Source organism: Ochotona princeps, chromosome 1 (assembly GCF_030435755.1).
Source record: "Ochotona princeps isolate mOchPri1 chromosome 1, mOchPri1.hap1, whole genome shotgun sequence".
NCBI classification, from domain to species: Eukaryota; Metazoa; Chordata; class Mammalia; order Lagomorpha; family Ochotonidae; genus Ochotona; species Ochotona princeps.
In genome coordinates, this window is record NC_080832.1 from 59,156,043 (window position 1) to 59,180,246 (window position 24,204).

Genomic DNA, 24,204 nt, shown 5'->3' on the forward strand with positions numbered 1-24,204 from the left:
CTTATAAGAAAATTCAGTCACTTGTTCACATTAAGTGACTTCATTTTTGCTTTAAAGAAATTCTTATTAAAACGTAAGTGGTTATTTTTCCAAAAGAAGTTTCTAGATAGTGCAGGCTGCAATGGAATACACCATTCTCATGTAATATGTTGAGTTCAAGAATATTTTGTATAAACACTTTTTAATTTGTTCTGCTGTAAACTCAATCCTTCTAAAGTTATATTCTAAGGGCTTCTGAATATGTATGTAATATGTTATCCTATTATTTGTATGACTTTTTTCATCTAAAGCTAATCTTTGCTATACATACAGTTAAGTTTCAGAGAATTAAGAAAGAATAACTCATTTCCAATGATAAATCACACCTTTATAAGTTTTTTTTAAAAAGATTCATTTCATTACTTATGAAATTATTTTTACATTCTGTCATTAAGTCAATTTTCTGACCCTTGCTATTTCTGCTATTGCTCTTTCTCTCTCCAAATGACTGCAGCAGACTGAATACATTAACAGACTGAATACACAAATGGAACAATGGCCAGAGAATATATCAAAATAGAGTTTTGACTCAGAACGTTTGAAGTAGCTATTGTAAAATACAATTTGCATCTTCTGCAACAATTTGTACAGTCAGGATTAATTTTGTAGCTGCTACCTTCCCTGTTTCTGCCATCCTTCCAACTCAGTATCACCCATTGAAAGTCAGTTATACCCTCTGAGCCCATCAGGCAAGATGCCCCTGTTCTCTTTAGGCCATCTTGAATTCCCACATGCTAACAATCTCCAGTCGCAGCAGACTGCAGAACTTCTCCTTTTCACTGCAAAGCTATTCCATACCTTGTCTGACTAAGGGCAAGTTATGGTGTTTGCTTCTTTTACTACAGTAATAATGATAATAAGTGTTTTCATTTGGGTTTTATTTATTGCATATTACAAATTAATAAGAAGAAAAGAATCAAAATTATAATCACTTTAAATTTCATTATAACATTGAAGAGAGTCTTAAAATGTATCATGGAGGAGACCAGATTGGCTGTTGATGTGATGTGCTTGTTCAGACTTCATTGCTTCGTATTTTTGCACTCAGAAAATCCTCTCTTACAAGAATGATATAGAGCAAACTGTTCAAGACAACAATTCAGAAGACTTGGCTAGAGTCCTAACTTGGTTTCCATTTAAACATTTTGCTAATGCACATCTTTGGAAGCAAAGAATGATGACACAAATATTTAGGTCCCTGCCACCTAAATGTGATATCTGAATTGAGACCCTAGCACCTGTCTTTCGAATTACATAGCACTGGATGTCGCAGGCATTTGGGAAATGAACTAGTAGATGGGAAGTTCTGTGTGTGTGTGTGTGTGTGTGTGTGTCCCTTTAGCAAATAACTAAATAAACATTTTTGAAGCCCCTTATCCTCTTAAAGCTTTGATGTACAACTTGGTTTCATTAGCTACTTTGTCTTTCTCTGTTCTCTCAAAGTATGAAACTTAGCCAGGCAAACTAAAACATTGCATTAATGGAAAAAACTGTATCAGGGTCTTATACAGAATCCTATGTGAAACACTTAAGTGATTGCTTGTTCAATAGTCAATAGATGTTTATTGAGGACATCCTTTGTACTAGATATTTACCTAGGTCTTAGAGTATGTAACGTAACTATGTCTTAGGATACATAATAGTGAAAAAGGAGTCATTGTTCTGCTGTTTAACAGGACATTTGGAAAATAGGCCTTTTAGAAAAATGTACACATATGTACATAATTACTATATTTTGATAGAACCAGGAAGAAAAAATGTACACAGCACTATGAGAAGCTTAAATCTTATTCAAGACAGGGACAACTGTATGAGAAAGTATGGTTAAGATGAAATCTCCAAAGTAAACAAGAGCACTCCAGGTAAAGGGGATAAGAATAAATGTCTCAAGTTCAGAAAATGCTACAGCCAAAGTCACGAAAATTTTTGTCATGTTGGGAATAAGAAAATGCTAGTGTAGCTCCAAAATAAATATATCTGATTGTGTAAGGAGAGGTAGGCCAATCTGTACAAGTTACATTTGTCTTTTAGAAAAAATACAGCAGGAAGACAGTATAATGGCTCAACTGACTAATGTTCTGTTTATAAGCACTGGTATCCCAGATGTGCATTAGATCGTATTCTGGATGCTCCACTTCCCATCCAGCTCCTTACTTATGTCCTGGCAAATCAGTACAGAATGCCCTGAAACCTTGGGACCCTGTAGACATGTGGGAAACTCAGAAGCAGTTCTTTGCTCCTGGCTTCACATTGGCTCAATTCTAGCCATTGCAGACATTGGTGGAGTGAGCCAGCAGATGGAAGATCTTTATGTCTCTTCTTTTCTCTGTAAATCTGCTTTTCCAATATAAAGAAATAAATCTTTTCGAAAATACAATGGGAGTCTAAGGAAGTACTTAGGCAGAGAGGAGGCACAAACTATTCTTATTTTTAATGTATCTGTCTGCAACAGTTTGGGGAATGGATTACAGGAGAGGAACATGGAAGAGTGTGGGAAGTACATTGTAATGCTATCGGTGAAACATACTTTGGCTTTTATTACATCAAGGGATGTAGTGAGAGATAGATGGTCCTAAATATTTGTTAAAGACAGAATATGGTCTTTGATATGAACAGGAGAATTCAATATAGAAAACCATTTTTCTACTATTATCTTTTTTCTTTTCTTAAGCATGAATGGTTAGACTCTTAAGCAAATAAATTGACCTGTTATTACTTGAAGCAGATGAAGTTTGGAATGGCATCTCCATTTCTTTCTCCTTAATCCCCACTATTTCTCTGTAGACGGTACAGTCACATTCTAGGCAGCTTGATTAAATGTCTATAACTGACTTTATATGCAGCACTGGTGATTCTTTTTGGGCCAAAGGTAATCAGCCCAGGCTCCAACTAGTACCCAGTCAAGAATAAAGAGCATCCATTTTGATTTCTGCATACTATCTAAATGTAAAGGATCTTTGAAGTAGATCTCAACTCCAGGATCATTTCCCTGAACATGGACCACTCCTCTCTATTCTTCAGAAACAAACTTATTTCTCTCCGGTTTGCCTGTTTCACAGATATACATCAGAAGCATAGACTTTCTAATTAACTGAATCCTAAAGTTCACAAATCAGAAAATGATTTTAAAAGTTAACCACTTTAATGAGATGCAAACAAGATACCTTTCTTTTAAATAGAAAAAAAAGTATCTATTTAACAGGAAAATTTTCATACAGTGAGAACACATAGAGAGACTTTCCATTTGCTGGTTCACTCCCCCCAGAGGCCCCAATATCCAGAGCTGAGCTACTCCAAACCTGGAAGCCAGGAAACTTCCCAGTCTCCTCCATGGGTGTAAGGGCCAAGGACTTTGACTATCTTAACACTGCTTTTCCAGGACATAAGCATAGAGATGGGTCAGAAGAGGGGCAGCTGGAACATGAGCTGGTTCTCATATGGGATATCAGTGCTTGCAGGCAGAGGATTAGCTTGCAGTACCACCAGACCGGCCCCAAAGATACCATCTTATTACTGCCCAATCCCATCTTGCAACATGTAATTCATTTATCATTAAGTAGTTTCATCTACTATAGTATAACCTTTATGAGGTAATAAAATAAATGTTTATTATATATTTGTTAGAAATGAATAAATGAATTGTACTAGTCAAAAATAACCAACACGGAACAAGAAACATGTAGTGGATACAAGAAGGAATGGTAGACAAAGCTGTCTGCCCATATAAGGATGATACTTTCAGGTTCGTGTTCAAACCCAAATATTCTTACTTCAAATGGTCCCTCTGAACGTCACCATTCTTTTTGGATGAGGATTATGGCACAGAGGGTTGGGTATAAGGATGAAGTTCACACACTCAACTATGATGGAATTGGAATTGGAACTTAAGCCTCTGGGGTCATCAGCTAATGGTTCTAAACTGCAAATCCTTCCAATGGATGAACTCAAAGAGATGTTGGAAAGTGCACATATCTCAGAAAAACAAGACTCAGTGGCTTTCATAAGGCAAACACTGCTATGGGTCCATGATTATTTAAAGGAACTGTTTTTCAGAAAGATTAGGAAATTTGTGCATAAATAGTAATTGGCAGAGTCATGAGTTGAGCACAGTTCTTTCTGATCCAGTCCTTAGTCTCTAAATTTTCTATTGATGAACAAATGAGGGCCACTTGCTGCAATAAATCAGATTCAAGCGCACCACAATTTGCATTTCCAGGTTTCCTTAACACCTGACTAAACTTTAATGCTATCCTTTTTTTTTTAGATTATGTCTTTAAGCTCTAATTTCTAAGAACACTGAATATACTTGTAAATAAATTCTTTTAATATCTTCACCCATTCTCAATAGCTAAACTTTCTTTAGGGGAAGATTATTCACAAGTTATTTCTGGTATTATTTTATTACTTATTTACTTGCTAGTTTCTTTTTAATCTTTGATTTGTTACTTTGTTATCAGTATGTTCCTTTTCTATTGGCTCCATTCCTCCTAAACAGACATAGTCCCAAGAAGCAGGCATTTAACACAGCAATTAAAGATGCTCACAACCTACACCAGAGAAACGTGATTCCACTTTTTCTTTTTTTGTGATTCCACTCTTAACTGAGTTCCTGACCATAGCTTCCCAGCATTGCAGATGTTGGAAGCAATGAAAACTTTAAGTAATTGGGGTTCCTGTCACCCATATGCGAGACCAGGATTGTATACCCAGCCCTTGGTACTAGCTCAGTATTTCTTTCGCTACTGGAAACAACTGGAGAATGAATCATCAAATGATAGCACTGTGTCACTGTCTCTCTATCTTTCTCCGTGATCTCTCTCAAATAAATAAATAAATAAATACTTCAAGTACAATTCCAATGCTCTGATAGTTCCAAACCAATAACACTGCTGAGAGGCCAGGATTGTAGCACAGAGGATAAAGCTGTCAATTGTGGCATTGACATTTCATATGGAAACTCATGTCCTGACTACTACATTTCTCAATAATCTTCCTGTTAATATGCCTGGGAAAGCAGTGGAGGTTGACCCAAGTGCTTGGGTCATGGTACTCACATGGGAGATCCAGAAAAAGCTCCTGGATCCCAGCTCAAGCCAGCCCATTACTGACCACTGCAATCATTTGGGGGAGTGAACCAGTGAATGAGAAATCTCTCTGTCTCTCTATGTTTCCCTCTCTCTGTAACCCTACTTTTCAAATAAATTTATTTTTAAAATTACTAAAGTGTCAATGAATGCCTTCTGCCATTGCTTACTGATATACAATTTCCACATAGAATGGTTTTAACTTATCTTTATTTGATAGCAGGAGAGGGAAAAGACAGAGACAGTCCTCATCTAACATAGGTAGTTAGAGCCAGAAACCAAAAATGCAATCCAGGTCTCCTGAGGTGTCTAAGAATGTAGATACTTGACCCTTTTCTGATAACTCCCAGGGTCTGCATTGGCAGAAACTTGGAGCATTTTAAATCTATCTCCCATTTCAATATACATAATTTTTGTTAACACACAGTGATTGAATCAACAACCTCTTTTTCAACACTGTTACAATGTTCTGAAGCAACTCAGTCTCTGCCAATGTATAATTCCACATTGTTGAAGACTTAATTCAAAGTACTCCACGAACAGTGACTCTTAATTTAATTGCATTATTCTAGATATATTTTACTGTGAAAATACGCCCCCCAAGCCAGTCCATCAGATGCCTGAGGACCCCAGAACTCATACACTCTCAGAAGACTAAAAGTGCTAGCAGGAAGCAGACTCCCTGCATAGGACTGTGGCTGGCTCTCTGGCCAAGCATGGCTGGGGACTCGTGGCGCCTTCTTATGCTTCCTTCCTCATTAGTTGCTTGTAGCCAAACATATCCCCTTCCTCAGTTAATCGGTTTGGTCGTCAGAATCCATTCCTGAAAAACATGTTTACTACTTTGATGCTATTAAGTCTGGTGACTGTTACTTCATTTCCTTGTTTGTGGCCTTTAGAGGGGTTTGGTGTGGTTGTCTAGGTGACCTACCTAGTATATAAATACTCTGTTGTGTTCAATAAAGGGTGCATTGCTTCACTCGCCTTGCATCCCCTGTGTCCCTGGGTCAGAATTGTTCTTGGCACAGTCACCACACCTCAGATCCCCTGTGTCCCTCAGAGTGATCACCAAATTCTACCATTGCTTAGAATAGCTTTTCACTGTTATTTATTCACAAATATGTGTTAACAATATTTGTAAGTATGTGTTACCATGATATATGTATATGCAATATATATAGTTACTTTATTTATTCGAAAGACTGAATTAGAGGGGATGGGAAGTCAGAGAGAGATCCCATCAGTTGGTTTGGTTCACTCTCCAAATGATCTCTACAGCCGGGGCTGGACCAGGCCAAAGGCAGGACTGAGAAACTTCATCTGAGTCTCCTATATGGACAGAGACTCAAGCATTTGTGCCATCTTTCATTATTTTCCCAAGCACAACAGAAGGGTACTGGATCAGAATCAAATCAGCCAGGGCTCAAACCAGTAACCATATGGGGTGCCAGCATTGCAGGCAGTGGCTTAATCCACTGCCTCGCCATGCCTGGCCTGATGTTAATAGTTCTTGAGGGTGAGGAACATATGTAATCAATTTGGCAATACAGATTTTCAGACCTGAAAACAAATGTGAAATAAACAGGGAAGTTCAAGGCTATATGCCTACCTTGCTTGCTTTGCTAGTATGGTAAATTATCGCATTTATCTGGTATCACTTTATGTAAGTCTTTGTATAATTATATTAGAACATGAATGAAGTTTCTGCATTGTTTCCTATACTATGACCCCAAGACAGTGATCCAAAGGTGATGAAGAAATCACCATTATTACTTGAATCCACTGAAGTACAAGCAGTGATCAAATTTATCATAGTAACTTGGGTGTTTCAGAAAATACATCACTAGTAAGCAATGCGAAAAAAAAATGAAGAATGCATGGAGCACTATCATTATTAGCCTCCCCATCTTAAAAGCAGTGAACCATGAATATGTGAGTTTGTGCCTATTACAAAACACTCCTGACTTTGCATGGTCTTGACAAAGGGTACAGGCTGGAACTCTTTGTGAGAACAAGTAACAACTCTTTCATCTGAGTCACTGGTTAGTCATAATGTCTTATCCATGTCTCTGTGACATTATCAAATATGTGCTTTGCTCTTTCCCCTGGAACATTCAAATAGGTATCCAAATATGGTGTGATCTGTCAGACCAAATTAGCCCATATCCAGTTCAATTTTCTTCTTAAGTTTTCATTTGCAAATAATCAAGTTTCTCTGTTCAACTGCTGCATGAATTACAAGCCCACTTAAAGTATAGGGCACTATTATCTCAAACAGAATTTTGTTTTCTTATTTATTTTTAAACATTTGCTTAAGTCCTAGTTTTCATTATCCATCAAAAATCTAAATATGTACATTATAAACATAAGCAAACTTACATAAAACTATTCTTAAAAGTAAGTCTTGCCTTTTTGTTAACTCATTTTATAAAAACTGAATTAAGTGAGGCAGACTCACTGTGGTGTGCTGTACTTGATCATACCTAATTTGCTTTGTTAGGACTGAGCAGGCAAACGTGCTTGTATGTATGATACTTTCACATGGCCCGTACCAAGTTAAAAAAACAATCTAAGCAAGCAGAAGTGATTATAAGCTGCATACACAAAGACATATAATAAATGAAATATTTGCTAATTACTATATTAGATCTTAATAGCACTGAGCTTTTATGCGTTTCAAAGTATCCAAAGCCAAATATTTAGATCATATGCACTTCAGTGAAAGTTGATGAGAAAAAAAAAATATTTCAAGTGTCTTAAGACATCATGTATTTTGGAATTCTTATTGTCAATATGTTCAGTATAATACATTGAGGATTTTTTTTTTTAGGTAGTGCCATTAAATATCAATGAAAAGTAACTATAATTGGCGATATTTCTTCATTTATTAAAAAGTTTCATTTAAAAATTACAATAAATAAATTCAAAACCTTAAATACCTTTTCTAGGCCTTCTTCCTTCAGACTGATCACATCCAAATCAAAATCTGTTCGTAAGCCATTAGTTTTGTTGAAAGTTATTCTGCCTGTGAGGCCTTCCCAATGAGCCTATGGGACAAGAGAGGACAAGCTTATTAATAAATAAATGCTTCTCCATAAAAAAATATAAAGATTATGCCCACCACTTTTCATAAATTTGCATTGCCTTAGATTTTAAACACATCTTCTCTTCTAAAATGTGAAGAATGTTTTAAATAAAATAGCCAAATTTCAATGTAGAGTTTATTGACAAATTTTCCTTTTATATAATGCATTTTTCCAGATATGATTTTTCCATTAAACATTAAATCACTATGTTTTATGTTATGAACTTTGTTAGGCAAAATAAGAATTTAGTCATTTATGATGGTATGTTAGATAATGAATATCTCACCAGGGATCACAGAAAGGATTACATTGGAAAATACCATGCCTAAATTCATAATAGTATGACATTAAACTTAGTTTTTATAATGAAGGAAACTGAATACAGGATAACCAAGGTTAATCTTCCTCAATTACATATTTTCCCCTCTGAATAATTAGCTTAATTCTTTACCTTCCCCTAAGTAAAACTTGGAAACTTTAATTTAATTATATGATATCAAGTTTCATTGCCTACAGAAAAACCTGTCCATGTCAGAGGAGGTGGGACATAATAATCTAGTCTCATTATATGTTTAGGATTCACAGACAAGCAAATATCTGGACCATTTTGTTTACAATGTTACACATATGTACAATTTGAAATAATACATATTCAAGATTATATGTTTGAAATAACATAAAAATATACTGAAGCCCTACAGGAGGAATAAAAATTCACTAATAATTACAACGGAATATTATTGTTACTAATTTTCTTGGACTTAGTGTGTTTCTTAGTTGTAGGATTTCCAAAATATTTTTAGACTAATACATTATCAATGAAATAGAAAAAAAAAGTATATTATAACTCAACATTGCAACATAGCCTCATTAATGATAAATATAGATTTACTAAGAAAGAGGATAATTATTTTTTGCCCAACTTTTGACAATGAAAGCACATTTCAGGTGGTGAACAATAGTATGTGACATCATGAAACTTGACGAACTGATCAATAAACAGGAATGGAAGATACAGAATACAAAATAGTAAAATTTCTCTGGGATAGGCATAGTATGAATAAAATATATGACAGGAAATAATATAACTTATAAAACTATATCACAAATTCAATTTTGAACTTCCTGGCAACCAAGGTAAAGAAAAAAATATGGAAACACAGTGAACAAAGTCCATTGCTTAAATCATATCAGCTGCTCAGGAGAAACAATGTTTCCTGGTACTGAGATCAAACAGAAATTTCTCCTGTTGTTCCTCAAAAACGGAACACTGAACTGTGAATTTGGTGAACTACGTGACAATGAGTACGACGGGGAATGTCATTCAACTACTTCTTTTAAGGCTGCTGTTATACCAAATATTAAAGCCCAGTAAACTTTCACTCATTAAAATATCCTATGTTAACACTTTTCTTCCATTATAAGGATAATAGAAGGAAAACACACATACATTTACACATATACAATGTGTACAAATGCATATATATGTATATATATGATCTTTAAAGAATTTCCCCTTTTTTCTCACTATGTGCATGTTTGGTTTATAACAGATACAGTCAGAAATATAGTACTTTTTATATATTCATATGGCTCTATTATTCTCAAAATCTATCAATTAACTGATTGATTAACATTTTTATTTACTATTTGAAAGTCAGAGTTAGGTGGCTGCCTGGAAGAGACACAAAGAGAAGTGACAGGGAGAGAGAATGTCCCATTTCCTGGTTCGTTCCCCAGATGATCACAAATGGCTGGGACTGGGCAACAGCAAAGCCAAACACCTAGAACTTCCAACAGATTTACCATGTAGGGGTTAGAGACTCAGAGACTCAGGTCATCTTTGGCCGCTTTCTAATCTCATTATAACGGAACAGGACAGAGATGGAGCAGCCAGGATTCCTTTCAGTATTCACATGGAATAGGGGCATCCCAGGCAGTGGTTTAACTCACTGTCCCACAAAGCCAGCCCCACATATTTTGGTTTATGTTGACCATTATAATGTTGAAAGGCAGTAGATACTAAATTTAGGAGCAATAGATCTAAATAGTGTAACCATCACAAATTAACTAATCTGAACAAAGCAAATGAGATTCACTTTTAAAGATGTATTTCATAGTTTTCTGCCTACAATATGAATACTTTATAATATTTACTTTTTGCCATAATTATTAATTTTAGGTAATGAACATTTTTTATTAGTTCTTTTGAAAAAGTTAAATTCATTATTTTTAAGTGTTTGTTTTATAGATCAGGGGATTACAGATCTATACAGATCTCTGGGTAGGATGAGAAAGAATTTGAATCTCTACATAAATGGATAGTAGCATATACAAAAATTCAAGAAGGTAAGAGGTAAAAATACCATCAATAAAACTTAAAAGAAATCTTTCAGTGTCCACAGTTTTCACTTATTTACTTCATTACACATATTTTGATGGATGTTCCGTTTATTTAAAATGTAATCTCCCTTGCATTTCACATGATTTAAAAAAAAATATTTGTCTTGCTCATATAGAAGATGAAAAGATTAATTTAAAAGGTAAAAATTACAGATACACTGCTAGAAACACTGTAATAAAATCACTTCACTCAGATTAAAGGATAAGGTGGAGTGCATTCTGCTGAAGTACCTCTTTAATGAGACTCATGAAGCGGGTCCCGAAGCGCCAGGGTTTGTGTCGATTACACTGCAAGGAACTGACAGTCATCTGTGGAAACTGTTGAACAGCCACAGAAACCACGTGCACAGCGTCATACATCAGGGCAGCATCAGTCTGAAAGATGAAGGCAAAGGAAACACTAAATCCCTGTAACAGGTGAATCTTGCCACAGGCACTTTGGAAGCGGAAGGAAGGGGTAAGAAAAACACGTGCACATATCCAGTTATCTTTTTACATGGAAGAAAAACATTATCTTCACCATGATTTGGGTCTCTGAAATAAGATATTGGTGATCAAATTCCCACTTGAGCTTCACTGAACACGCGATCCAGCCTTCCTTTCCTGAAGTGATACTCCAATTACTGACTAGCCTCGGCTCTGTGAAGGTAGGAAATATGTGAAGATGTTTCCCTTTGTCACTTTCTCTGTTCCTGTCTTATTCTGACTCAAGATGCACCCACATACGTACATGAACACAATGCAACTGCTAACATTTTAAACAGTTACATTAATGGTGTGTGCTGTGTGAATGCAGGTAAACAGCTTCCTTTCATAAGAAACAGGAAAAAAAAGATTTAGAGTATCCACTTAAAAAGCTTAAAGATAAAAACCCTGATCTTTTCTTCAACTCAATTTTCTAAAGATGCAGTTTCAGAAATCATGCTACACTTTTGAACCTCAATATATCTAATAATCCCTTTTCAAGAAGCTAAACTTAATCCCTTGTGCTGTTTTCTTTCTACCAAATTTCCATATGAATAACAGTTCCTTTGGTTTCTTCAGTAAAATGAGTATGAATTCTATTGTGTTTGCACCTGCTCAAGTGACCAATCATGTTAGAGCTTGATGATGAAAATAAAATGTTTATAAGTCACAGCAAAACCAAAGGCTCAGTCAGTGTCAAGTTCTATGTTAAATCGTACCTAACATTGTGTTTGATAGATAGATTCCAGGCTCACTACCTACAGAACAGGACCACTCTAACATGTGCTGGTAACAATGTACGTGGAGCCATCTGCTTGGCACTCATTAGAATAAAAGCCTATATTTCCTCTTCCCATTCACACAATTAGTGAGCTGTGAAATGAATTCCAAAATGAATAGGAACCCTGTAGATTGTAGCATTTTCCACAATACAATACAAAATAAGTACACACAGTAGCTTTCATGCAAATCAGTCTTAAGGAGTCTTACCGTTATCAAAAAGAAAATGGCTAAAGAGCACAATGCAATGATAAAACATAACAATAATACCATTTTATGGTTCATAATTCTTTGGGGAATATAACTCAGTTTCATAACGCTCATTTTGCAATACCAGTTGACTATTCCCACATATTCTAATATTTGCACAGTGAAAATTGGAGCAGCGGCATTGACACAGGCATACATTATGAACCTGACAATTAGATTCTCTTTGTCTTTGGCCTGATTTTACAATTAGAAGCTATATTTCATATATTACACAGGTTGAACCCCAAAACAGTTATGAAGGTACTAAAGACATATTTGTCAAAATTGAGTATTGTTAAAAAATATATCACTGTGAGTAGAATGTACAGAGAAGAATACTAAAGGAAAGATAAAGAGTAATTTTTCAGAAGCATCTCGGGAGATTTCAAAATAAAAACAGCAAAGTCAGTTATTGGGAAGTATTAGTGACTCAATTTTGTATTTTTTTCTGCCCCTTTATTTTCTACAAATTTTTCAGTTGAACCTAGTGTGCAAGAAAAAGTTATTAATATGTTATAATTACACTCAGGAAGGAAAGTTAGCTATGTTTCAATAAAATAATGAAAATAGCACAATCATATTTCTAGTTACCATGAAGATATTTCCTCACTTCTTACTGACTTATACAACCTATTTTTCCAAGCTTAAGTATTTGTTGGGAGGATAAATATACAGAGATAGAGGGATATACACACACGTGTGTGCACACACACACAGACCACTCATTCACTGGTTTACTCTCCTAATGACTGTCATGGTTGAGGATGGATCAGAACACTTCAGGAGCCTGGAATTTCAACTGGATCTCCCACATGGTTGACAGAAGTACATGTAGTTGGGCCACTTTCTGAAGCTTTCCCAAGCACGTAAGGAACTGAATCAAAAGTAGACCAATTATTTTTGTGTTAATGATTATGCTTACTTATTTGCAAGACAGCAAGCTGGCTCACTCCCCAAATATCCCACATTAAGTTTTTGTTAGGTCGAAACCAACAACCAGAAATCCCATCTAGGTGTTGCACAAAAAAATGATAGGAACACCATTATTTAAGCCGTACTCTGTAACGGTCCTAGGAGTATCAGAAGGAAGTTGGATTAGCACCTAGAAGCAGCCACAACTACCCATAATCTGATATGGCATATGGGCATAGCAAGTAGTGGTTTAACACATCACATTACAATACCTGTTTAGATTAAACTTCTCAACTTCGGGCCCGGTATGGTGGGCTAGCGGCTAAAGTCCTCGCCTTGATTGCGCCAGGATCCCATATGGGTGCCGGTTCTAATCCTGGCAGCCCTGCTTCCCATTCAGCTCCCTGCTCATGGCCTGGGAAAGCAGTCGAGGATGGCCCATAGCTTTAGACCCTGCTTCCATATGGGAGACCTAGATCCTGGCTTAGGCTCAACAGAGCACCGGCCGTTGCGGTCACTTGTGGAGTGAATCAGGAGACGGAAGATCTTCCTCTCTGTTTCTCCTCCTCTCTGAATATCTGAATTTGCAATAAAAATAAATAAATAAATAAATCTTTTTTAAAAAAAGAAAAAACTTCTCAACTTCAAGAACAGAAAACACACTAGCCAATAATAAAATTATTTAAGATTTGTGATTTTAATTGTAATTATTAAAAAACATAACGTTATAAGATTCATGCTAGAGAAAATGCAAATTCTTAAAATTTGTTTACTATATGATTTCTTCAGAATACAGTTTAAAATACACTGATTTATGATAGTCTCAGTCTCCCACCTGCCCCAGGTCCCGGATGTGGGGTATGCTCCGAGGGTCTTGCTCCGAGGGTCTAGCATTATCCTCCATGACATTTACCTCAGACAAGAGCTCTTTTTCTATCCTGCCTTTACATTAGTTGTTTTATGTATAGCATGTTAAAGATACAACCTGTGGTGCCTGCATACCCTATGGTATCTACATGAGTACAGGCAGCTCCACTTACCATTCATATTTCTGTTAATATGCCTGGGAAAGTAGTAGAGGATATCCAAACGCTTGGGCCCTTTTACCCATATGGAAAACCCAAAAGAAATTCAGGCTCATGCCTTCAACTTGGCTCAGCCTCAGCTACTGGGTACGATTTGGGGAGAGACCCAGTAGTTGGAAGATCTCTTTCTCTCTTCCAGTCTCTCTATAATGCTGCCTTTCAAATAAATATATAGATCTTTAAAAATAAGTAAATATTGGGCCCAGCTGCGTGGCCTAGCGGCTAGAGTCCTCGCCTTGAAAGCCCCGGGATCCCATATGGGCCCCTGTTCTAATCCCGGCAGCTCCACTTCCCATCCAGCTCCCTGCTTGTGGCCTGGGAAAGCAGTCGAGGACGGCCCAATGCATTGGGACACTGCACCCATGTGGGAGACCCGGAAGAGGTTCCTGGTTCCCGGCATCGGATCGGGGCAGCATCGGCCAGTTGCGGCTCACTTGTGGAGTGAATCATCAGACGGAAGATCTTCCTCTCTGTCTCTCCTCTGTGTATATCTGGCTGTAATAAAATGAATAAATCTTTAAAAAAAAAGTAAATAAGTAAACTTATATTTCAATTGTAATGCTCCATAAAGTATTAGAAGTACTCTCACAAGCATAGTAAAAGAGTTCAGCTGCATTATAATGAGTAGCACTTCCTAAAAACATAAAGAATTCTTCCTTGTAGGTAACTGCATCAACAGTATATTCCAAAGAGATGTTTCTACCAAGTGAAGATTGTCGGATTGAAATATTATTTGGCCCAAGGGAAGCTAAGCTAAGTATAATTCAGTATAAATCAAATTATCAAGAAGGGTCAGGATTGGTCAATTAGTGAGCCAACTTTCCCAAACACTGACTGGGAGGAAGCCACCACTCCCTCCAGAGATTCAGTTTACCATTGGCCATGAGTAATTGTTAGTGAAATCTGATTGCTGTGAAGGTATAAAAGTTTCCTACATATGATTATAGTAAAGACTAAATGTGGAATTAGATATTTAAAAAGGACTGGAGTAATATAATTTAAGAAACGAAACATGAACTAAAAAAAAATCCACATTAGATTGCAAGAAGTAATTATGACACTGATGTAATTCGAAGAAATCCTTGACACCAGGGAAGATAAAAAAATTACTTTACAAGCCAAAACAAACTTAAAAAGTGATGATTTTAGCCTCCATTCATGAATGTAAGAGGACATGTAATACTTCAGTTATCACAACGCTCTTCTCAAAAATCCTTTTTCTATTTCTTCATTTCCTTTGATTCATGTGTTGCACAAAGGATTTTTTTTATTGTTTCCTTCATATATCTGATGTAAAAGGGGATTTTAAGGGAGAAGCCCCACTCAGTCTCCCACCCGCCCCAGGTCCCGGATGTGGGGTATGCTCCGAGGGTCTTGCTCAAGTGGTTTTGATAGTTCAACAGTTCTGAATTGCTGCCACTCTCACCACTCCAAGCACGATGAGGTCGTTGAAGAATCCATTGATTGACATAGTCCATCATAGAGTCTCTATTTACCCGGTTTTTCACTTCCAACATATAGCTGAGGTGGTTGATTGACTTGTTCTGTCCTCTGTCTTTTGATGGTTAGGGTTCTAAGTCCAGAAGCTCGATTGGTGGGATCCCCAAAGAAACTCTGTCTGAGGTGTTCCCAGACCAGATTCTTGTATGTACTAGCAAGCACAGGGCCCGGCACAGACCATCGCCCAAATCAGCTGGTGGTTGCAATTGCTGGGTTGGTTCTGTTTCCATCCCTGTCTTCCACTGGAACCAATGGGTGTTGCAGTCCAGCCTGGTTCTGCCCAGCACATGCAAAGCCCTTACACAAACCAATGTGGGCTGCAGCCTAATCAAAGCGACCCACAATAACCCCCACTAGGCCTGCCCCCCGCGCTGGTTTGCCAGTATGTGTGGCAGATTAGTCCAGTCTGTCCCACATCCCCTTCTGCTCTCATACATGTCAATGGGTATTAAAACCTTGTTCTATCTAACCAGCTCAACTGTCCAGCCTTCACGGATGTTGTTGGGTGTCTCTCAAGCCACCCCAGCCCCTGCCCTAGTTTTTGCGCCCTTCCGTGGGGGGTGGTAACTCAAGAGGAAGGAGCCCACTATTTCCCTACCAGGCCACTCCCACTCCCAGATTATGCACAGAACCATTATTATGGTTCTGTGGTTTAACTTGACAGAACTAGCCCCCAGTGCCAGCCTCTGCCAGCTGATGCTGTGGCTAAGCCCCAACAACCCTCACCCACTCTAAGTGTAGTTTGCACCAGTAGGAATAATCTGCCCAGCCTGGTTTTTCCCTGTAGCCCTGCCTAGTCTGGTCTGGCCCCATCCCAGCTCATGCTCTCCAGTGGAGTAGCTGTCCAGCACGGGAACCACCCATTATTCCCCTGCCGGCTCTGCCCCTCCCTTCCTGATTCTCGCGTGCGCTGGTTGGGTGCTGCGGTCACATCTGGCACAGGCAACCTCACATTGGCATTCTGTGTTATGTACTGCTTTTGTCGCAACTGAACCTGGCTCGACCCACAGTCTGCTCCGGTGTGCACAAAGGATTTCCTAAAAGGAAAGGACCCTAGAGCATCTTTCACATTTCGGCTTAAGGGTATCTCTTACTCCTAAAACTAGACATTGGTTTAGCCGAATCTTCAACATCTCACAATAACTCTCTAAACCCTGTCCTTGGCTTCTCTGGACAGGGAACAGAAAGATAAAAAGGTACAACAAAGGAAGAGAAAAGTGGAAGAGGCACACAACTTAAAATATCTGGTCTCTTGTATAATATTATTATCAAAATATAGGGAATATTTACACCAACAACTATGTCAAGTTTTCCAAATACACTGTCATTTAATTCTAAGAGGAATTAAATGCTTTAAGTGACGTTAATATGAGCATCTCACTGAGGAAGAAACTTTACAAGATTTAAGTCATTCTCTGAAGGTTTCATTATACGAATGTTAAAATATACTAGATTCTGGCAATCTAGAACTTGTCTAATTTTGTTCATATGATCATCAATGATTTTTTCTCATAAGCCATGTTCACAGTAAAACTATGAAGGGCAAAAGAAGGACAACTGGTTAGGGAAGACTAACTTTTGGAGATGTATGTTAGATTCTTTTATGTTTGAATGAATATGGTATTTATGCTTTCAGGTATCCTACAGAGTGTGTCTTACAGCTACTTTTTAAGAAATTTTAAACATTAGCTATAATTGGACCAATGAAATAAAAATTAAATACATGTAATCTTTGATTATTCAGAATCAGCTATTTAGATGTCTGTAAGCAGCAAAGGCAAAAGCAACAATGAAACAAGATAATCTCTCTTATCTTCTCTTTTTATTAAAGTATAACCAAAATTTTAATAGATGATACTGGTTAGAAAATTAGAATGCCTGTTCTCCCCAAGGGTGCAGCCAGGAGAAAGAAGTGAAGAGGAGTGAGGCACGGATAGAGCTAAATAGGACAGAGCTAAGTGCTGATCTCCATGCTTCACTGCTAGTCCATGCACGTAGCAACTATATTTGGTGCCACCCTTGAGAACTTACCTCAGACTAGAATGTCATTGGAGCTGGATTTTTTCTTTCTAAACTATGTTAGCTAACCCACAAATACTGTCTTCTAGCCCAAAACTTGTTTTGAAAACCTTTGAAAGTGTGCAATATGATTCTACGCATTTCTGTAGAACTACAGTGATCTTTCTACATCGGTGTCTAGAAAAGATCATGTGAAATGCCTGTGAAAACAAATATAAGTGTGCATGAACAGTCTAACTTATTGCTAGGTTTAACTTATGCTTAATTGAATTACTTACAGGAATACAGTCTGTTACGGATATGCAGGTGGAAGAGGCATACATACTAATTTCTATGGCTAAGTTATGATCAATAAATTGGCTTAGTCATCTAGTGCTACTTCATCTACATTACGTAACCTCAGGAATGATGAGTTGTTGATATTTGTAATGCAACTGAAACATATGCATGTCTGTATTTCCTTTAAACTCTGAACAAGTCTCTTCCATATTTAGTAACTGAAGAAACAAAGAAATTAGCTGTTCTCTGGAATGAACACTTCAGGATAAGCGGCCATCTGTGAAAAAAAAACCATCCCAAATGAATGCCAGTTTGGGTCCCAACTGTTCCAATTCTATCCCAGCTGCCTGCTAATCTGCCAGGAAAGTAGCAGAAGGTGGTTCAAGTTCTATCATCCACTCTGGAGATCTAGATGGATTTCCAGGCCCCTGATTCCAGCCTGGACCAGCCCCAGATGTTGTGGCCATGTGAGAAGTGAAAGAGCAGATGGAATATAAATTTCTCTTTCTTTCTCCCTCTTTCTTCTAAGACTGCCTTTCAAATAAGATCTAAAAAATTTTAATTGATCGGGATGATACTCTTCCAGCTCTACCTTCAGACCAGAGATGGTCTCCCCAAGAAACCATTGAACTTATCTGGACAATAAGATGCTGGACTTTAAGCTTGGTAAATGCTTGCAATGAAAGAATCTCAACTGAATTTGAACTGTGGTAACGCAACAAGGTGGAGGAATCCACCAAGGGGGGAAGGGCATGGGGAGGGGTGAGGGGAATCCCAGTGTCTATAAAATTGTGTCACATAATGCAATGTAATCAATAAAACAACTCATAAAATTCAACAAAAGATTAATTTTAGAAAATATTTGAAATTAATTCTTATGGCATGCACTTCCAAAGAATTATTGGAAGAATCTTTACTTGACTATGTTGATTTTTCAATAGTAAATTTAGAAAAAACATTTTAACCACATACCTAATAAACAAGTAAAAAAATTAAAAGGTCAAAAAAATTAAGTAATAATAATAAAAGAAGTCAGATACTCTCACAATTTTCAAATGATGAAAGTTCACATCATTTAACCTTTTCATGTGTATAATAGAAACCCTTCACAATATATAAAAGGAGCAATATAGTGTTACAATAATTATATGTAAATAGACCTCATTTACAGAAGTTATATGGTACTAAGCTGTAATTATCAGGCATGCCCTTGTTGACCACATTATATTCTTTTTGGTCCTGACTGGTATTATACTGACCACCTGCTTTGTAAGGTTCACATGTTAAGATTCTAGGAGCTACCTGAAATGTTAAAATAGCTTTCATCTGTGTGGAATGTAAAGAAAACAAATGCAAATAACCCTGAGTTCCACACCAACATAAAAGAACATTGATACAATTAAAATTTTTCAGATCTGCTAAAGATTTCTCCTGCAAATATTCATCAAAACATTTTCCTTGTAATGGAAAGGCATTACCAGGTAACCATCCTGTACATGTTCTCAGCACTATTTTAGTAGATACCTTCACTGGGAGAACTTAGAATATACTCTTTTCTAACCTATTTCTCTGTTGCGCCAAGCATCACTATATGTGTGATGATACACTTCTTGCTTAAGGCTTTTGCATGTTAGAGTTCTTACTTAGGATACAATGATACCAATACAGTATGTAACAACTCACAGATAAAAGTAATCACTCATAAAGAGTTACTATATATGTTCATATATTGATTATAGTGATATTTGTATTAATAAATACATGTTTAAATTAAACAATCTCAATGTGGTAAGTCCGTAACACTGGATTTTATTCCAACAGAGATGTAAAAAAATAAGACTGGATATTTTTCTGAGAAAATGGCCCAAAGATTTCATTTTATTCTAGTAGTATCTCAAATTCTTTCAACTTAATGATCCCTGGCGTGTATCTTCTTTTCCCCCTGCACATTCTAGTTTTAATAAAACTGTTTATTTTCCTCAACTTTTTATTTTCCTTTCTAGACTACATACATTTTGTTGGATATGGCTACTTTGTAATATCTTTCACTATTCTTTAGTCTTGTCCATAATAAGTATATAAAAGCATTTTTCAATAAATAGATTAATTCAACCAAAAAGCTCATCTAAAAAGTTAAAGGATCTGGTATTAGGGAGCTCTGAATAACAATCACACTTTGCCGTCTAGCTAGAATGCTTTCCCCCCCAGAGGTCCAGTGAACTAAATCTGCCAGCAGCTCATACCTGGGAGGAATGTGAGTGCAGCCTCTGTCCCATTTCTAAATGAATTTATAGTAACAGTTCCATGAACACATTTATCTTTCCATTAAATAAGTGCAGGCAGGTCTCCTTTGAGAACTGAATGTTAGCTGGCAGGTGGCAGAACCATTCTGGAACGCCTACGTCTCAGATTTTGCTCACTTCTCAATTCCCATCTGAGATACAGACGACAGCAAAAAGAACTGCATGGTCTAATAAATAGAATGTAAGTTCATGAACTCTGGATCTTTCATTGACTTGGTCTTTTAACTAAAACAAACAGCCTGTTTCTAAAATCCCCTTTTGTTGTTGCTTCCTTGTGTTATAGTTGGAAATAAAAAATAATGATCTGTCATATATCTTTCTTATTGGAAAGATTTGTTTAAGATGAGATAGTTCTAGGAGAAAAGAAACCAGAAATGTTGATTCTTCAGTTAGAAGATAGAGATATGATCAGGGGGTAGACAAGAGGGGTTGGCTGTGCCCATGAGAGGTTCCTGGCAGAGTAGTCAACAATAGCCATGTACATAAGAGAAGCATCTACCTCTCTAAGCAGGTGGGCTGTCACACATGGGAAGGCAGGCTGGTGTTCATTCATGCAGCTGAGACACGGTACCCAGCATTCTGCCTGACACAGAGCAGGTGCACAGTGGCTGCTAACTAAAATAATGGGCTGTTGAAGAAATGCCCACAGAAATAGTCAGGAGCCAAGTGTCAGAGACAATTCTTCCCGTGACACTGCAGCTGCTGTTACACATTCTCTGTTGCCGGCTCTTTGTACTACTGTGAAACAGAGTGCTTTGCCAGCAGCTGTGTAGACTGTGCAGGCTGCAAGAAATAACACATTAAAGCAGTCTGCACAGTTCCTGGCACATGGTGCATAGGCAGGTGCTGGACAATGACCACACCAGAAGACTGGTAATCTCTTCAAGATGGACACATTCCAAAGAAAGGATCTGGTTTAGAAAGTATAACGCTTCAATCTTTCTCACTGCTAACCTAAACCAGGGAACAGCTTTTATGCTGTTCAAGGCAGCAGATCAGGGTTTCAAACGAAGGAAAGCACAGCACAACAATTTGATTTCTAGAAAGTGTGGGGTGTACAGAACGGCACAAACATGTGGAAGGAAGGAAGGCAGGCAGGCAGTAAGGAAAGAGGGAGGGAGGAAAGAAAGAAAGAGGGAAGGAAGAAAGGTAGGAAGGAAAGAGGGAGGAAGGAAGGAAGGAAGGAAGAGAGAGAAAGAAAAGAAAGAAAAAGAAAGGAAGAAAAGAAAAGAGGGAGGGAAGGAAAGAAGGAAGGAAGAAGGGAAGAAAGAAAGAATGAAAGAAAGAAAAATGAAGAAGGAAAGAAAGAAAGAAAGAAAGAAAGAAAGAAAGAAAGAAAGAAAGAAAGAAAGAAAGAAAGAAAGAAAGAAAAAGAAAGCAAGCAAGCAAGAAAGCAGGAAAAAGGAGGGAAGAAGATAGTAAGGAAGGAAAGGAAGAAAGAGAGAAGGAATGAAGGAAGGGAGAGGGAGGAAGGAAGTGTAAAGAAGGAAAGAAAAATAAAACGAAAAGATCCCAAATACACACAGCTTACTGGCAAATTTGGATGTAGGTATAAAAGCAAATGTTACCCTTTTGTATTTATTATTAAAAGGGTGACTGCTGTTCAGCAAATAATTTTATGCCAAAAGCTCGACTTTTTCTAGTCTTTAGTTTCTGACTTAGTTTTTCTAGTCTTTAGTTCCTTCATTTGTGAAAGATTGCAAACTCATATTTTGTTCTGATTTTTTAGTCATAAGTCATATTTCTGTGTCCTCTCCCCATAATCTTTTACTCTTCATAAGTACATAATACATTTTTGCATCACCACTTAATGCAAACTAACAAATGAGGAAAATCAAAGATCCCTTTATTTTTTTCAGCCATTGTCTATGTTCACACCGTATATTACTCTTGTCTGCACTAAGAAAATCTGCTGAAATGTGTATCACATGTTTTTTTAACTTCACCACTGCTGAACTTTTCACTCATGTCTAAACCCTCTCAGGAATACTGAAACTTTCTTTTTTTATATATTATAATTTCTCTTGCATTTCATTTTATGACATCATTGCATAGGCTCTGGGGTTCCCCCAACCCCTTCCCGTACCCTCCCCCATGGTGGATTACTCCATCTTACTGCAGTATTACAGTTCAAATCCAGTCATGCTTCTTTCATTGCAAGCATGTACCATGCATACAGTCCAGCATCTTATTGTTCAGATAAATTCGACAGTTTCTTGGGGAAACCATCTCTGGTCTAATTGGTCAGAACGAAATTCTGCCAGCTCTGCTTTTAGACCAGAGATGGTCTCCCCAAGAAACCATTGAATTTATCTGGACAATAAGATGCTGGACTCTATGCTTGGTACATGTTTGCAAAGAAAGAATCTTGATTGAATTTGAACTGTAATACTGCAACAAGGTGGAAGAATCCACCATGGGGGAAGGGCATGGGGAGGGGTTGGGGGAATCCCAGAGTCTATGAAACTGTCACATAATGCAATGTAATTAACAACAACAAAAAGATCAAAATGTAAAAAAAAAAAAAAGCCGTAACATAACATCAACAACAGTTTACAACATTATGGGGTTAATTGACATGGTATTGAGCGACTGATATGTTAGAAAATGCAAGTTCTTAACCACATTCTGTGACTACTTCATTGACATTTCTATTTTAGTTTATATACAACTGGCTTCTATGCACCTTAAAATGGTTATAGGATACTATTCAGCTGTCTCGTGCCTGTTTTCATTTTTGTATTTAGCAGTTTATTGTATTGAAGCATAATTTACTCAAGTTTCTCTTCAAATTGTAAAAATCTTTCACCTTTTACTAGAGAAACTTTCAAGAGAAAATGTAAAACCCTTTATGTTGTACTCATTCATTAACATACTAATATTTTATTTCTTTTGCTTTCTCTTACACAATGAAAACATTACTCTGCCTGTTCTCATGTTTTTTTTCACTAACCAGAAATAGTTCTGTGTTGCAGAGTGTATAAAAGGAAATTTCAGGGTCCGGCGGCGTGGCCTAGCAGCTAAAATCCTCGCCTTGAGCGCCCCGGGATCCCATATGAGTGCCGGTTCTAGTCCTGGCAGCTCCACTTCCCATCCAGCTCCCTGCTTGTGGCCTGGGAAAGCAGTCAAGAACATCCAAAAGCCTTGGGACCCTGCACCCACATGGGAGACCTGGAGGAGGTTCCAGGTTCCCGGCTTTGGATTGGCGCAGCACCGGCCCGTTGTGGTTACTTGGGGAGTGAATCATCGGACGGAAGATCTTCCTCTCTGTCTCTCCTCTCTGTGTATCTGACTTTGTAATAAAAATAAATAAATCTTCAAAAAAAAAAAAAAGGAAATTTCAGAAACTGCATGGTGAAAGATCTTTACCAGAATATGAACTTTATCTGTGCTTGCATGGCATAGATAAATTACATGATTTATATCGCACAGAAAAATTATATAAATTTCTAACAGAAGGAACAGGGATATGAGCTTTAATAGAAAATTTCAAATGAAAGCAAGGGGCAAAGCTGGAATATACTCAGTCTCACAACTATTTGCATTTCTCTAAAGCAAGACTATTAAAAAGATAGTGACTTAAGGTCAATGTGGTATAATAGGCTATAATCTTCTACCTTCTAGGCCAGCATCCATTATGTTGCACTTCCCTAACCAGCTCCCTCTTATAGCGTGGAAAAGCAACAGAGGATGGCCCAAGCCCTGGTCTCTGCACCCATGAGGGAGACCCAGAAGAAACACATTTCACTGGGCTTCAGATCAGCTCAACAATGACCATTGTGGCCATCTGGGGAGTGAACCAGTGAACAGAAGGTTTCTGAGTCAGTCTCTCTCTCTCTCTCTCTCTTCCTCCCTCCCTCCCTCTCAATTTCCTTCTTTTTCTTTCTCTCTTTCAAACTAAATAAATCTTTTTAAGAAATAGTGCTAACTGCCTTATTCAGATTTGTTTATGCTTACTTTATTAGAAAGGGATACTCTTCCATCATCTAGTTCATTCCCC

At 37.4% G+C, this 24,204-nt stretch overlaps 1 protein-coding gene across 6 annotated transcripts in view; it reads right to left on the reverse strand.

Moving 5' to 3' along the window:
• GRIK2 (glutamate ionotropic receptor kainate type subunit 2) overlaps positions 1-24,204 on the reverse strand; it is a 610,542-nt gene that overhangs the window by 234,730 nt on the left and 351,608 nt on the right. For all 6 annotated transcript variants that reach the window (XM_058660446.1, XM_058660434.1, XM_004580353.3 and 3 more), the window contains 2 exons: positions 10,844-10,987; positions 8,063-8,170 (listed from right to left, as the gene is read on the reverse strand). In XM_058660446.1, coding sequence (XP_058516429.1) covers positions 8,063-8,170; positions 10,844-10,987 — 252 coding nt within the window. The remainder of the gene's footprint in view (positions 1-8,062; positions 8,171-10,843; positions 10,988-24,204) is intronic.